The following is a 13,616-nucleotide window of genomic DNA, read 5'->3' as shown; positions in this document are numbered from 1 at the left end:
TATAAAAACTTCAAAGTGTATATGGTAAATACAGGTAGGAATTGAAACAAGACTTCAGGTATTTTAAATTAAGAGATTCCCTCTATATTTCCTTGGAGTACAGTAGTTCCTACCTTTCAGCATTTTCTGTACTCTAGCTCCTACCTCTTTCTACAGCTTTTTCTCTCTCGTAGACATTTTTGCTTCTATAGATCTGTGCTAAGGTAAGAATAAGAACTGGTTTCAATTTGTTACAGTTAGGCATTTAGTGTATACACTGAGGCAGGAATTGTCAACTGAAGCTGTCAAATAGGCAGCTGACCCTGTGAAAGTAACTCAAAAGGTAGGGGTAGGGAGATTGTCAGTATGCCTTCTCCAAAACCTGCATACCCAGCTCATCAACTGCAAGCAGATCAAGCTGAAGAGATATCACCTCACAATGACTTCTTATTAGAGCAGTACTTTTAAAACATCACATCAGATCTACTGAATCAAAACCAGCTGTCATAGGGCTGCATTTTCTCATATTTCAAGAGAAGAATCAAGAGACTTGACTAAAAAATAGAAGGATCTAATAGGACTTCAGGAATGTCATGTGCATAGACGGTTAGCTAAAACCTTACTTTCCTAAAAAATATAACAAGTTTTCAAAATGAAAAGCAGAAGCCTTTTTGGAGTCTAAAAATTCTACAGTAATATGTGTAAGTGTATTCCTTTGCACACCTACATGATACACATTTCAGTGAGTGTATCAGTTTTGTAGACAGGACCAGCATTTAGATTTTTGCTTGAAATAATTTGTATACTTCCAACTACACACACTTAATGCAGTTAACAGTTTGAAAAAAATAAAAAAGGAAGCCTTTTTATCCCACTAGAACTATCTGAACAAATCTAACTCTGCAGAAACACAGAAAACAAATTCTGCAAGAGAACTAACATTGCCTTCATTGCTAGAACTCAGCAATGAGACAGCAGAGTGCATTATGCTGCACAGAAACTACCAATCCAGCCTCTGGAGGCAGATCTTCTCCTCTTGGATTCACTGGGATCTCCTGAGTTAGAATACCAGGCCCTGAGGTGCCACAACCACATATAAAGAACTTGAGTTTGAGTTGAAATGACTGTCAAGGCTGCTGTTAACTAAATCATAAACACAACTGGAACAATAACGCTTATCAGTTGATTAGTTCACTACAATAGTATTCCCTTCTTCCACCAGACTTCCAGATATTCAGTAACTCCCTTAATACTCAAAGATTCAGGCTTTGCATCTCCCATCCAGTCAAGCAGGATGAATTACCAACTCTAAAGACAAGTATCAGATGCTGTCTATTACTGATCTTTTCATCTGTCCTACAAATATCTTTAATAGCAATCCAATATTCAAGTGATATCAAGTGCTGCTATTGATGCTGAAACAGGCAAACTGGAAAAGAGATCTTCTGGGAAGATTCATGTACAAGTCTACAATTTTTCTAGTTCATTTTTGCACATACCTGAGGACTATGACAGCCACTTGCAGGTAATTTTTAATTCAATTTTCAGGTCTCAAAAGCTGTACATAGGCAAGCTCACAATGCAGTTCAGGCATAGGTTTGGTTACAGCTGTTCCATGCAATGTTAGTAATAAGTTATTATGTTGAAGTGAGTCTTTTAGCTTGTTTTTTTTTTTCCCTTTCTTCAAATGTGTTACTCCTGTATCTATACCTTAAAGCTTAACTATATTCTTGATGACATACTGCAGATTTCACCAGTTTGCAGCAGGATCAAGCCTAATTAATTCCTTCTTCTGAGACTCTACTTGGATTTGTACAGCTTGTGACTGGAGATCTCAGGAGCACATTTTGCACAACCCTCCCCTGGTTTTATTCATTGTTTATATTGCTACACCTAAAGGCAAACAAGAGAAAGTGAGAAAGCTCAACAACTTTCCCTTTTGTTAGCAACACCTCCTTCGGTCAAGAATTACACCAAAATTTGCTTACTTACATCTAGCGAATCCTCATTGACCAGGATGAGAGACATACTCTGTGAAATGAGTCTACAAGAGTACCCTGTAAGAGATAAAAAAAACCACACAAGGACTTAACTTTTTGGAAGCATATTTAAGGTTTAGCTAAACCTTAAAAGGAGCATCTATAGCTGAGATTACAGTTAACTTTTTGAGCAGTTACTCCTACCAGGTAGGCTACTGGAAGCACAGGTGTATAGGACACACTCCAACTCAATTTTACTTGTGGCAACGGAGACCACATTCTATCTACATTTTCAAGTACATCACTTGAGCTGTTTTAACCAAAGAAAACACTGCATTGACTAGATGCAGTAAATATAGGCTATATCCCTACAGCAAAATTAAGTATTTCTATATCTAAACTTTTATCTACATGAAGGCAGAATTGCCTTCAGTACATTACAGGAACAGATGTGAATGCACAGTCCACACGACTGGAAGCACACACATTGAATCAGTTGGTGCTATCCAGTCCCCTTAGCCCACACTTGGGTTACATGAGCATTTTTTAACTCCTGAGAGCTTAGTATGGAAGGTCCTGAGCTTCATCAAAAACCACAGATCAAGCACACACACAGAGCCCCTATCAGCCCCTATAGACACCAAGTAATTGTACTAGATTATTCTTATTGTAGGACTGGGGCATGAAAGAACAAGAACAAGTTGCCATAGTCTGGAGCAACACTGTGAAGGCAGTTCTGTCCATTTGCCAGGACATCAAAATTCAAAGCAAAAATTCTGAAGACAAAAAAAAGCTTCTTATTTTTGTAATAGCAGAAGCCAGTGACTACAGTACCACTCAATGTCACTGCAGTGTCCGTTCCTCTGCCACAAAATTATCACTGACATGAGAGAAAGTCATACCCAGGATACATACACTCAGCCATTTACAGAATGAAGTTTAACTCCAGCTCATGTTAATTGCAATAGACAAATGCAGACTTGCATCCAACCAACACCATTCCAATATCCTAAAAGGTCATACAAGTTCTCTTGAATTGGCACAGTCATGTAGCTTCATAAAACTGCAGAGAATTCATTTATTTCTAGTACATGCCACTCACTGCTCATCTAAGTTGCACAGGAGAAGAAAATACAATAGAATTATTTCGTATTATTTTTACTGTGCGTTTGTGTAGAAACAAATCAGAGCAAGTTTAAGAAATTGCTGTCATAAAATGAGGCCTCAGGAAGTTTTCTGCTTTTTTAAAATGGAGATTGGAGGGTACTGCAGTGTAAGAGTAACATGCCAGTGATGAACCACTGCAAGGTCAACAGTTTCAAAAGTAGAACAGCATAGTCAAATATAAAAAGATTTAGTGCCTCTCTCCATACCTCACAACAGCAAGAGAACAACCTATGCATTAATTGATTTTCTATGGAATTCTTGGTTTCTTATGAAGGCCGTACTGGCTCATCCAACTGCAAGGCAAATCATTTCCTCAGGCTAGAGAATTTTTATAATTGGGCTAGTTTTGTAGGTATAATCCAGGGTTAACATGCCTGTGTGAACAACTTCTGTCAAGAAAGCAAATCCCTCATTTTCCTTTGAGGAAGGCATGCTTACATCACACAGGCAGGTACTTTCATGCAGCAGGTTTAATTACCTGCAGAGATTTTATTTCTCTTCCATTTTCACAGCTGTGTGGAATCCAAATATCAAGTGCAACCTTGCAGATAGATTTTCATCTTTTTTGTGTTAACAAGCTACGGTTTATTTTCTACTTTAACAAACAACATAGAATGATATTGAACTCCCATCTGCTGGGAAATGGATGAAATATACTCTAACAGAGTGCATCCTAAAACATGAAGAGTGCAGATAGCTTCTGATTCTGCCTGTAAGTCTTACATGAAGCTTCAACAGGTATAGACAAAACACTGACTTTGAAGGGAAAAAAGTCAGTTTGCCATTTTTAAAAATTAGTCCCAGGTTGAAGAATCACTTTTTTTTTATTAAGGAGAAAGAATATTACAAACTTCAGCACTTCCCTCCATATCAGGGTTATTTTTCCCCCCAGGGAATGGGGATAGCCTTGTGCAGAGGGCTGTTACAAATTCAGTGTAACTAATTCAAAAGGATTTTCTAGTAGCATTTGATTGGAACAGCAGCTGTAGTAGCAAGCTGTAATTCCTAAACCACTACTCACTTTTTCATTTTACCTCTTTCAAAAGCAGCAAGATGCCACTTGACAAGCGGAACTGGGGAATAAAATGTGGAAGACACAGAGCTGTTCTGCTGTACATCTTGGAAGACACGGAGTCAGGAGGACTAATCCTGCAATTGAGGTCATTTTGCATCTTGTCATCATAATAAATAGGAAGGAGATTAAGATTGGAATAGGAGAATATAAGTCAAGCCTAATAATCGTTTATAGGAGATCTATACATTATGTACCATTTCAGGACTACAGAGATGTTAAAATCTAGCACTAGTACAAAGCAAAGTGACTGGCAACTGTAAGATTACAAGTGACATTTGTAGTAATATTTGAAAGTTTTATAATAGTTATTGCTAGCAGTACTAACATGGCAAGCAAAAATACAGTAAGATCAGAGCATATTTTTGTCAATGCTGAGTAGAGTAGGATGAACTGCTGGTGCAAAGCCAAGTATAAAATGTCAATCCACACCTGAAAGTTGATATCTAGCTCTAATTTAAAAATCTAAGAGTCCATGAAGCAGATGAGTCTGGTACTTCTGGGACTTATTTCCCTTCAAGAGTCCTGGGAGAAAGATTGCTTGAACTAGAGTTCAAGATCATAGCCCACAGGCATATTCGTACTGCAGGCATACAGAATCCAGCATCTGAGGCAAGAACGATTATCCTCTGTGTTTAGAGAGGGCACGTATTCCCAGCTCCAACTTCACACAACGATACAGGCAAACATGCTGGCACTGCTTTCCTTCCCTCAACCGAAAAATCATGCTTGTCATAACAGAAGTATTCTTACCTCTAAATTGGAGAGATAAGGGTGCGATGGATGGACTTAGATGGATAAGGAATTGGCTGGATAGTCATTCCCAAAGAGTTATAGTCAGTGTCTTAAAGTACAAGTGAAAATCAGTAAGAAGTAGGTGTTCTTTAGGGGTCAGTCCTAGGAACAAAACCATTTATTATCTTCACTGATGACAGACTGGGATTGAGTGCACTCTCAGCAAGCTCGCAGACAACACCAAGCTGAATGGCGCAGTCCACATGCGAGAGGGAAGGGATGCCATCCAGAGGGACTTTGACGAGCCTGAGGAGTAGGTTTATCTGAACCTCATGAAGTTCAACGAGACCAATTACAAGATCCTGCACCCTTGTTGCACCAATCCCAAATATCAATCAGGACAAACTGGAGAATAAAAAGATAGAGAGCAGCTCTACTAAGTACCTGGGAATACTAGTGGATGAGAACAGGACATGAGAGCCCATCTGGAGTACTGCAGCCAACTCTGAGGCCTCAGGCACAAGACAGACATGGATCTGTTAGAGCAGGTCCAGAGGAGGACCACAGAAGCAGAGGGCTGGAGCACCTCTCCTGTGAGGAAAGGCTGAGAGAGTTGGGGCTGTTCAGCCTGGAGAAGAGAAGGCTCTGAGGAAATCTTTCAATATATAAAAGGGCTTAAGAGATACTTTTTACCAAGGCCTGTAGTGACAGGTCAAGGGGTAATGGTCTTAAACTGAAAGACAGTAGATTTCTATTGGATACAAGGAAGAAATTCTTCCCTATGAGGGGAGAAGCTGTGGATGCTCCATCCCTGGAAGTGTTCAAGTTGAGGCTGGATGAGGCTTTGAGTAGCCCAGTGTAGTGCAAGATGTCCCGGCCTATGACAGAGGAATTAGACTGGATCTTCAGGGGTCCCTTCCAACCCAAACCATTCCATGACTGTAAGGCAGTGCTCGCAGCTATGAATGCGTACTCTGGGTAAGAGCACTTAACTGTAGGGACTCATTCCTTGTTTGAGGGAAGGATGCAGTTCAATAAACAGTTCATTCCCAGAAAATGATCTGTTATTAACTAAGTTATTGGCTGGAAATACATCAGTTCTGATTTTTTAGGAGCCTGCTGAGCACCAGGATGGTGGTAAATAGAAGTTGCCACATTTTTTTTTTCTCACCTCACTGAAAGGCAAAGGCAATCCGGAGTCTGCAGAATGTTTTAAGGGAAGGATGAAGCTACAAGAACACTATTAAGTCTTCTGGCATTGTTTACAGACACAGGCTAAGGACAGTTTTAGCTGATGAAAACTGAAGACCCCATGTCATGCTCAGAAATGTTTCTGAACCTGGAACTCCTATTTCCTGTAGACAATGAGTTCAGATGATTGATCTGTATTAAAGCTTACCAGGAACACACTCCTCATCTGCAGGACTATCAGCTAGCACACAGCTGAGCAGAAGGCATATAACCACCCCACAACAAGGTCAATCATCACTCTTTAGAGAAGTCAAGAAAGCAATCAAGAGAGATACACACAAATGCTAAAGGTCAAATAATCAAGAGGAAGCTGGAAGAACAAAGCACTCCAACACCCTGGGGCAGCTGCCAAGAGCTCAAATATCCCTCAATACATACGCATATTCATTGCATATCCATAGAGTAGGCAAGAGTCCACAGGCATAGCATCCATGCACAATGAGAAAGTGTAAATACTTTTTACTCCCAAGATAGCATATTTAGACCTAGAGCAAAAAGTGTACATGTGGATTGGGTTTTCAACTGAATGTTTATTACAGTTTTAATGGGTTACATATAAAAATCTGGAAGGGTGCCACATGTTTGTACTTCCAAACTGACTTGAACATGAAGCTAATTCAGTTTTGAGTTTTACTAACAAATTGTACAATAAACAAAGTGATGATTTAGAATGTGTAAGGGGAGACACTTATTTTTTTTCAAGTTGCTACTGTATTAAAAACAGTTTTAGAGACCAGTTGGAAGTTAGCCTCCTTCATAGCAAGCAACTACTATAAAGCTCATGCACTTGTGTTCAGGCTAGCTACTGTCAGTTAATGTATCAACTTATTTTGGCATAAGTATCTGAAATCTGTAGCTATACTTAATTTATCAGAAGATGATGCTTTCCTCCTTTCAAGTTGCCTACTGCTTTTAAAGAAAGGAAAATTCGCAAATAGGGATTCAAACCAGATAATTAGCCTTTAAATCAACTGTCTGCTTAAACCATCCACCTTATTTCTACTGCAACTGTATCAGTTCAGCAAGTTACTTCATCTCTTAGTACCAACTTTGACATACAATAATAACAAAACTGAAGCCAGTTTCGTGTAAGTAAATAAAAGTTCTAGTCAGTCAGACTACATTCTGAAATTCCAGTAAACGAAAGAAGGAAAAATTAAAAGGCAGAAAAAATAGTAAGTGCCCGAACTTTGCTAACGATAATGTAAATTCAGTTACAGACCACCATAGTTCTGCCAGGAGAAGCCTGAAATACACCCAGACAAATCTATGTGCAGTTCCATTTATGAAGAGTTTCATTGGTCACACTCTTCATATAGTTAGAGAATCTTGACATCAACATGAGCTTGAGAAGGCTAAAGAAATAGCTTCTTCAACAGAAGGCAAACTATGCTGTTAAGGATCCCTTTAACTGATATCTGTACATTCAGACTAATCTGCAAATCTGAATGCACCTGTCAATGACACTTCACACAGGCACACTAGAGACAGTGGGGATAAGCAGAGTGTTCTAAACTCAACAAGGTGAAAATGTCACTCAGTTCTGAGATGTCAGATCAGAGTGTCACTCTGCCTCTATCTCTGGGCAGATTTAACAGTTACAGTGAGAAAAATCATTTTAAAGAGCATCGTGGCACTGTATTACCGAAGAAGCTGTATTTGGGAGATATGCAATGTCATGGGGCAGCAGCAGGGCATGCTTGTACCAGGATCTATTCCTTTACTAAGACTTCACTACTCAGTTAAGACCTGGATAGTCCTTTCTCCTAGTGTTTGTAAAGGGCTATGGCACAATGGCAGCACAGGCCATCAGCATCTCAAGAACAGCCGCATTCTGTGGCAGCACAAGGTACTGCTACACAGGCTGCCCACCCTACAAGCATCCGTAGCAAGAAAATGGCTGAAGGATTTGAGTTTTTAGTTCTTGCTACACCTACACATGCAGTATGTTTAAGTCTAGCACAATAGCATAAGTCCTACAGAACACAACATTAGTTGCTATAGGATTGAAATTATAGTGTACACCCCGAGTTCAGCCCAGCCTTACGGTAAAATCCTTGTACTTGACAACTTAAATAGAGTTGGATATATGAATACTTATTGGATATATTTATGACCTAAAAGGAAACCTAACATGTAAGGGCTAATTCTAATAACAAACCTAGAAGCATAGTGCTAAAAACTCCAGGTTTATGCTGCAAAAACAGGCAGTCAGATAAACATGTCTTAAGTAGTTACCATTCTATTAGATCAGCATCCAAGCACACCTGCCTGATAAATAATTTTCATATTTTGTTCACATCATTGCAAGATTTTTTTTTGCATTACAAAGAGCATAGTTTCTAACTTAAGATGCACCAACAAGTTTTAGACTAGGATATCCACACTGTGCCTTAATAAAACAACCCACATTACACTCGACGAATACACTCAATAGCAGTAACACACTTTCACTAACAATCATGACGTACTCAACTAATAGATGTGCCGTAAGGCGACAACAGGAGCAGTTATTCAAGCATCCACTTACTTTCACAGACAAGGTTTGTAAAAAGTTGTAAGCAATACACTTCATATTACCATATTTCCCATCATATCCCAAACTCCACTGAAGTCTGGAAAAGGCAGTCAGTAAGAAAAAGGTGTAAAACAGTTTAATATAACACACAGTATAACTGAAAAATTAGTCTTGTTGAGCAGTCCAGTCTCCATCAGAACAGTCACCTACATTCACTCCATACAAGGACTGCACTTAACCAAAAGTACCCCTTTTGCCTTAAAAAACCTCAAACACATTGTTGAATATAGCCTGACACTCAAAGCAAAGACTTCATTCCAAATCTCCCTTTCTCCAAAATGAAGGCTACCACATACCCGTTTGCTACCAGGGAACCACTCTATAAAAAGCAGTGTTTTTGTTTAAAACCACACATTAACTTCACACATATCAGACAAATTCAGAGTAACCAGGAAGATTGATACCTATATTGAGAGCTGTTTCCTGTTTGTCCCCCGTCAGAATCCATATCTTAATTTCTGCCTTTATTAGCGTGGCTATTGTTTCTGGAACACCTGCTTGCAGGCGGTCTTCAATGGCTGTAGCTCCAAGCAGCAGTAAATCCTGGAAAAAAATAATTTGATGGATTGTTTTAAGGTAAACCTCTGTCTGGAACACACTCAGAAAGGAATTAAAGACAGCATGTTGCACCTCATCACTAATATACCATTTCGACAAGCAATATACACTACAGCAAGTTTCTGGTGTGACTATTCTACTTCCTCTGCATACATTCACATTTCAAGACGTACAGAATGGAAGCAAATGTTTCTGATCAGAAAGACGGCAATGTTTCAAGAGCAATTAACTGAAGTCACACAACTCCAAAGCTACCCTATGGATGAACGTAGATACTACAGCATTCACTAATCACCATAGCAACACGATGAGTGGTCACAGTTTGCAGATTTCTTAAGCTCACAAAACAAGTCACCTGGCATCACATCATTTAAACTAATTTCCCTCCCATAAAATGGTCTTACAAACTGGATATAATCACTCAAAGCAAAAATTATTGCAACTATTTATGGATATAAACACTACGTTTATGTAATACAAGTGGTATGAACATTAATCAATCCAAGTATCCCTAGTCTACGTACAGATGTCTGCCAGAAAAACATGTTTTGGACAACAAATTTAATACTACAGAGTTAGCCGTATTCTTATGCAATTCTAAAGCAATTGCTTGAAGAGATTTGGCTATGTTACAGAAAAAAAAAAGGCAGACAAAAAATACCTAAGAAAAAAAAACCTTGTCAAAAGGCATGATCTACTCAGCAGATTTTAACCTTAAAAGCATTTTTAATTATTCCTTAGACAAGTAAAGATGTTAAATTTAAACAGAATTGATAGAAACTGAGTTTAGTTATATTGTATCATTCCAAGAACTTAACAGAAAAAGTAACAGCTCTTATTCATTGCACAGACTATAATTATTCAAAACAAGTGAAAACAGATGAAGTGAACAGAAGCAGTCAGAAGAGTTGGTATTGTTCAGTCCAGAGAAGACAAGGCTCCAGGAGGACCTTACTGTGGCCTTGCCATATATAAACGAGGCTTATAAGAGAGATGAAGACCCTGTTTACCACGGCCTGCAGGGATAGGACAAGGGGCAATGGTTTTAAACTGAAAGAGGATAGATTTAGATTAGACATAAAGAAGAAATTCTTCACCATGAGGGTGGTGGAATACTGGAACAGGTTGCCCAGAGAGGTGGTGGATGCCCCATCCCTGGAAACATTCAAGGCCAGGTTGGATGGGGCTCTGAACAACCTGATCTGGTTGGAGATCCCTGCTCCTTGCAGGGGGGGATGGACTACATGGCCTTTGAAGGTCTCTTCCAACCCTAACCATTCAATGATTCCATGAAGAGGGTATTAGAGTAGCTCCTGTGCATACATAAAGAACAGAAGGCGAAATTTTATTCACACAGGTGTGTAGGTCGGCATTACTTACACATCTTGATAAAGCTTAAGCTTTGTTATGAAACGTTCAGCTGGTACAGGTAATATAATCAATTCCGTTAAGTCATTTGCTTTAGTACCCTATAGCCTCCTGACGAAACTTAAGCCCTATCAATGCTAACAGCATTTAAATTTACAAACAATCCAAGTGTGCAACTGCAGATTGTCTTGCACTCCCAAACTCACTTGTTAAGCAGAGAAACATGACAGGACAAAGACCAACACGGACAAACTACCCAAGCAGGGGAGTTACTATTGCACTTGCTGAAGCTTTCTCAGCTGGTGTACAGGTGGTGAGAAAGCCAGTTTAAGTTTGACTCCACATGTGTACCTGTACTATGATTCAGTGACCTCAACACTCCAACTGACAGAGTAGCACTCTCATCTGAGCCCTCAGACAAAAAAACTAGCCTATTAAAACACATTTATTTAATGTTACAGCCACCAGCCAGCTTATTATCTAGAAGTGCCTATGGACCAGAGAACCTAACCTGAGAAATACCAGCTCTAAGAAAACAAGTTACAAGTGCAATTCCCTGTTCCTTGGTCTGACCAGCAAGCAAGCATTAATAGGAAAGGAATACAGTGGATTTTCCTAACAACATGGCACTAAGCCCAAAACTCCAATTCTACAACTCACTCAAGGGTGCCCTTTTTCCAATATATTAAATTGTGAAAAGAGGCAGAAGGTAGGTGACCAAAAAGTGATCTAAAGTTTGAGGACACATTTTAAAGAGAGAGAATTAACCCATGATCACTCAAGACCATTTTTCACCTCAGTGAAAACACAAGTATACAAGAGCACAGTGCAGGTAGCAGAAAACTGAAAGGAGCTATGAAGTCTACAGAATCAAGGATTAGCAAACCACATCACTACTGACCAACACAAAAGGAGATTTAGTCATTGGTTTGAAAAGGAAGACAATCTTCAGCTATTGCTTAAAGTCCTCAGTTTTTCCTGTTACCCTGTGAAAGCTAGCTCCCATCCTAGTCTCAGCTTCCTCTTCTTTTCTGCCCCAATTAACTTAAATAACCAGCAAACAGTCCTCCAGAACTTAAGCTGTATTGTTCATACTAATTAACAAAAGCAACCGAAGTTCAAAGAGTGCTCAAAATAAACCAATGAACAAAATGAGAGTGAAATAACTACAGCAAAGGGGAACAGCAGTAACAGGTGTAGGTGACAAGTGTGACTACCAGCATTTGAGAAATCAGAAAGACTAACACATATCAGAGAAACACTGGCCTCTAGTGTTGACATTTTAACATTTCATTCAGTGTGGGATTACAGTTCAAAACTAGTTCTCTGATATCTTTTTTTCTTCCAGAATTATGAGTTCTGCAATTAGTACAAAGAAAGCAGTTTTCCATTTTTTTTTTTCAATCTACATGACTGCTGTATGAAAAGGAACAAGTTTCAGATACTAGTACACGGGAACTTGATGCAACACAATGATTTTATATGTTATCTTTATCAAGTTACATCAACCTTACACAAGATAGCAAGATAAAAAGTGTGTGAAAGGAGTTTGTAAGAAGCAATGACCTTTTATACATAACGATCTCATTTACAAACTAAAACTTTGAGAGGACTACGGACTTAACAGTTTGCCAAAGAATACCTTTTCAGCTTCTCATTAATGAAATTACTTTTTTTTTTATACTGTATAAAGCCTAAATTCCATGGAAAGAGACACATGTAAGGGAATCTGATTCTCAGATGTAGGCATTTTACCTTCTCAATGATTTCATAGCATTCCTCCAGCCTCTGAGTTCTGTCTTTCAGAACTGTACTCGTTTCATTGTAGACATTCAGCCACTCTCTGTAAGAGTTTTCTGACAGGTCTGCATAAGCAATGCACAGAGTCCTTAGACCTACAGAACAGAAGATAGCCATCACACACAGTAAAATTACATTGGATAGCAGCCAATCTAATGCCCTAATCTATTCTAAATTCTAACCCTCTCACTGGAGCCAACAGGAGCTTTTAATGCACATTGTTGAAGTCCAGATTCTAGATAGAATCTCCCTGTACATTTTAAGCATTTATATTTTCGCAAATGCAAGACATGAATCTGGCTCATTTGGTTACTAATGTTGGTGCACAACAAGAATCTAGCAGGCACAAGCTTCTCACTGATTTTTAGTACTGCAACCTAGCCATACTGGAGTAACAGAAGTGTCATTTTTAATCTTTTTACTTTAGTTATAGAAGTGAGCTTGGCTTTCATATATTTTAAAAAAGGCCAAATTAAACAAAGAACTGCTATATATTGTGACTGGAGATACGACTTAGCCTAATAGACTGCACAACCCGCATTTCCTTTTAGAAAGACCATTTTCTCCTCAGTGTATGCCCATAACTCACATCAATAATGTAAGTTACACCTGCACAGAAGAGTAGAGAATAGGGTCCATGAAGTAGGAAAACAGTTTTATTAGACCACTGACAAAAATTAACATAAAGAAGTAATGATTTTTTTTTTCCTGGCATGAGTCAAGCAGAAAGGAGCATATGCCATAAAATACAAATTTTTAATTGCTGAAAATATGGGAGTCAGCAAAAAACTTCTTGTAAAAAAGCTGAACAAATAATGGTTTCAGATTTGGGAAGAAAACCATTGGTTCATTGTTTTACTATAATGCAAATATTTTATGCTACTGCAGACTAGGGAACAAAGCCAAGTACTTCCCTGTGAATAGAGGTGTTACATCAGTCACAAAGGCCTTGGAGACCATTTCAGATCATCAGATCATTGATGTCTTGGTTTTCCAGGCTTCTCAGCATGTTGAGGTTATCACTCTCCTTCACAGAGCCAGGAACTGTGTCATCTGGCTTTTACACTAGTAAAAATACCTCTAACTCCAATGTAACTGAGGTTTTCCAGGCAAGAGAACTCATGCTCTT

At 38.8% G+C, this 13,616-nt stretch overlaps 1 protein-coding gene across 1 annotated transcript in view; it reads right to left on the bottom strand.

Moving 5' to 3' along the window:
- The window catches only part of ATP8A2 (ATPase phospholipid transporting 8A2), a 302,400-nt gene that overhangs the window by 235,075 nt on the left and 53,709 nt on the right, over positions 1–13,616 (bottom strand). Inside the window, exons 22-24 of the mRNA XM_086739502.1 lie at positions 12,443–12,582; positions 9,166–9,304; positions 1,972–2,036 (exon numbers count right to left, since the gene is read on the bottom strand). Of these exons, the coding sequence (XP_086595628.1) occupies positions 1,972–2,036; positions 9,166–9,304; positions 12,443–12,582 (344 nt within the window). The remainder of the gene's footprint in view (positions 1–1,971; positions 2,037–9,165; positions 9,305–12,442; positions 12,583–13,616) is intronic.

The sequence above is a fragment of the Chlamydotis macqueenii genome, chromosome 1, assembly GCF_036417535.1.
Source record: "Chlamydotis macqueenii isolate bChlMac1 chromosome 1, bChlMac1.mat, whole genome shotgun sequence".
NCBI lineage: Eukaryota > Metazoa > Chordata > Aves > Otidiformes > Otididae > Chlamydotis > Chlamydotis macqueenii.
This window is presented reverse-complemented; position numbering and strand designations above follow the sequence as displayed.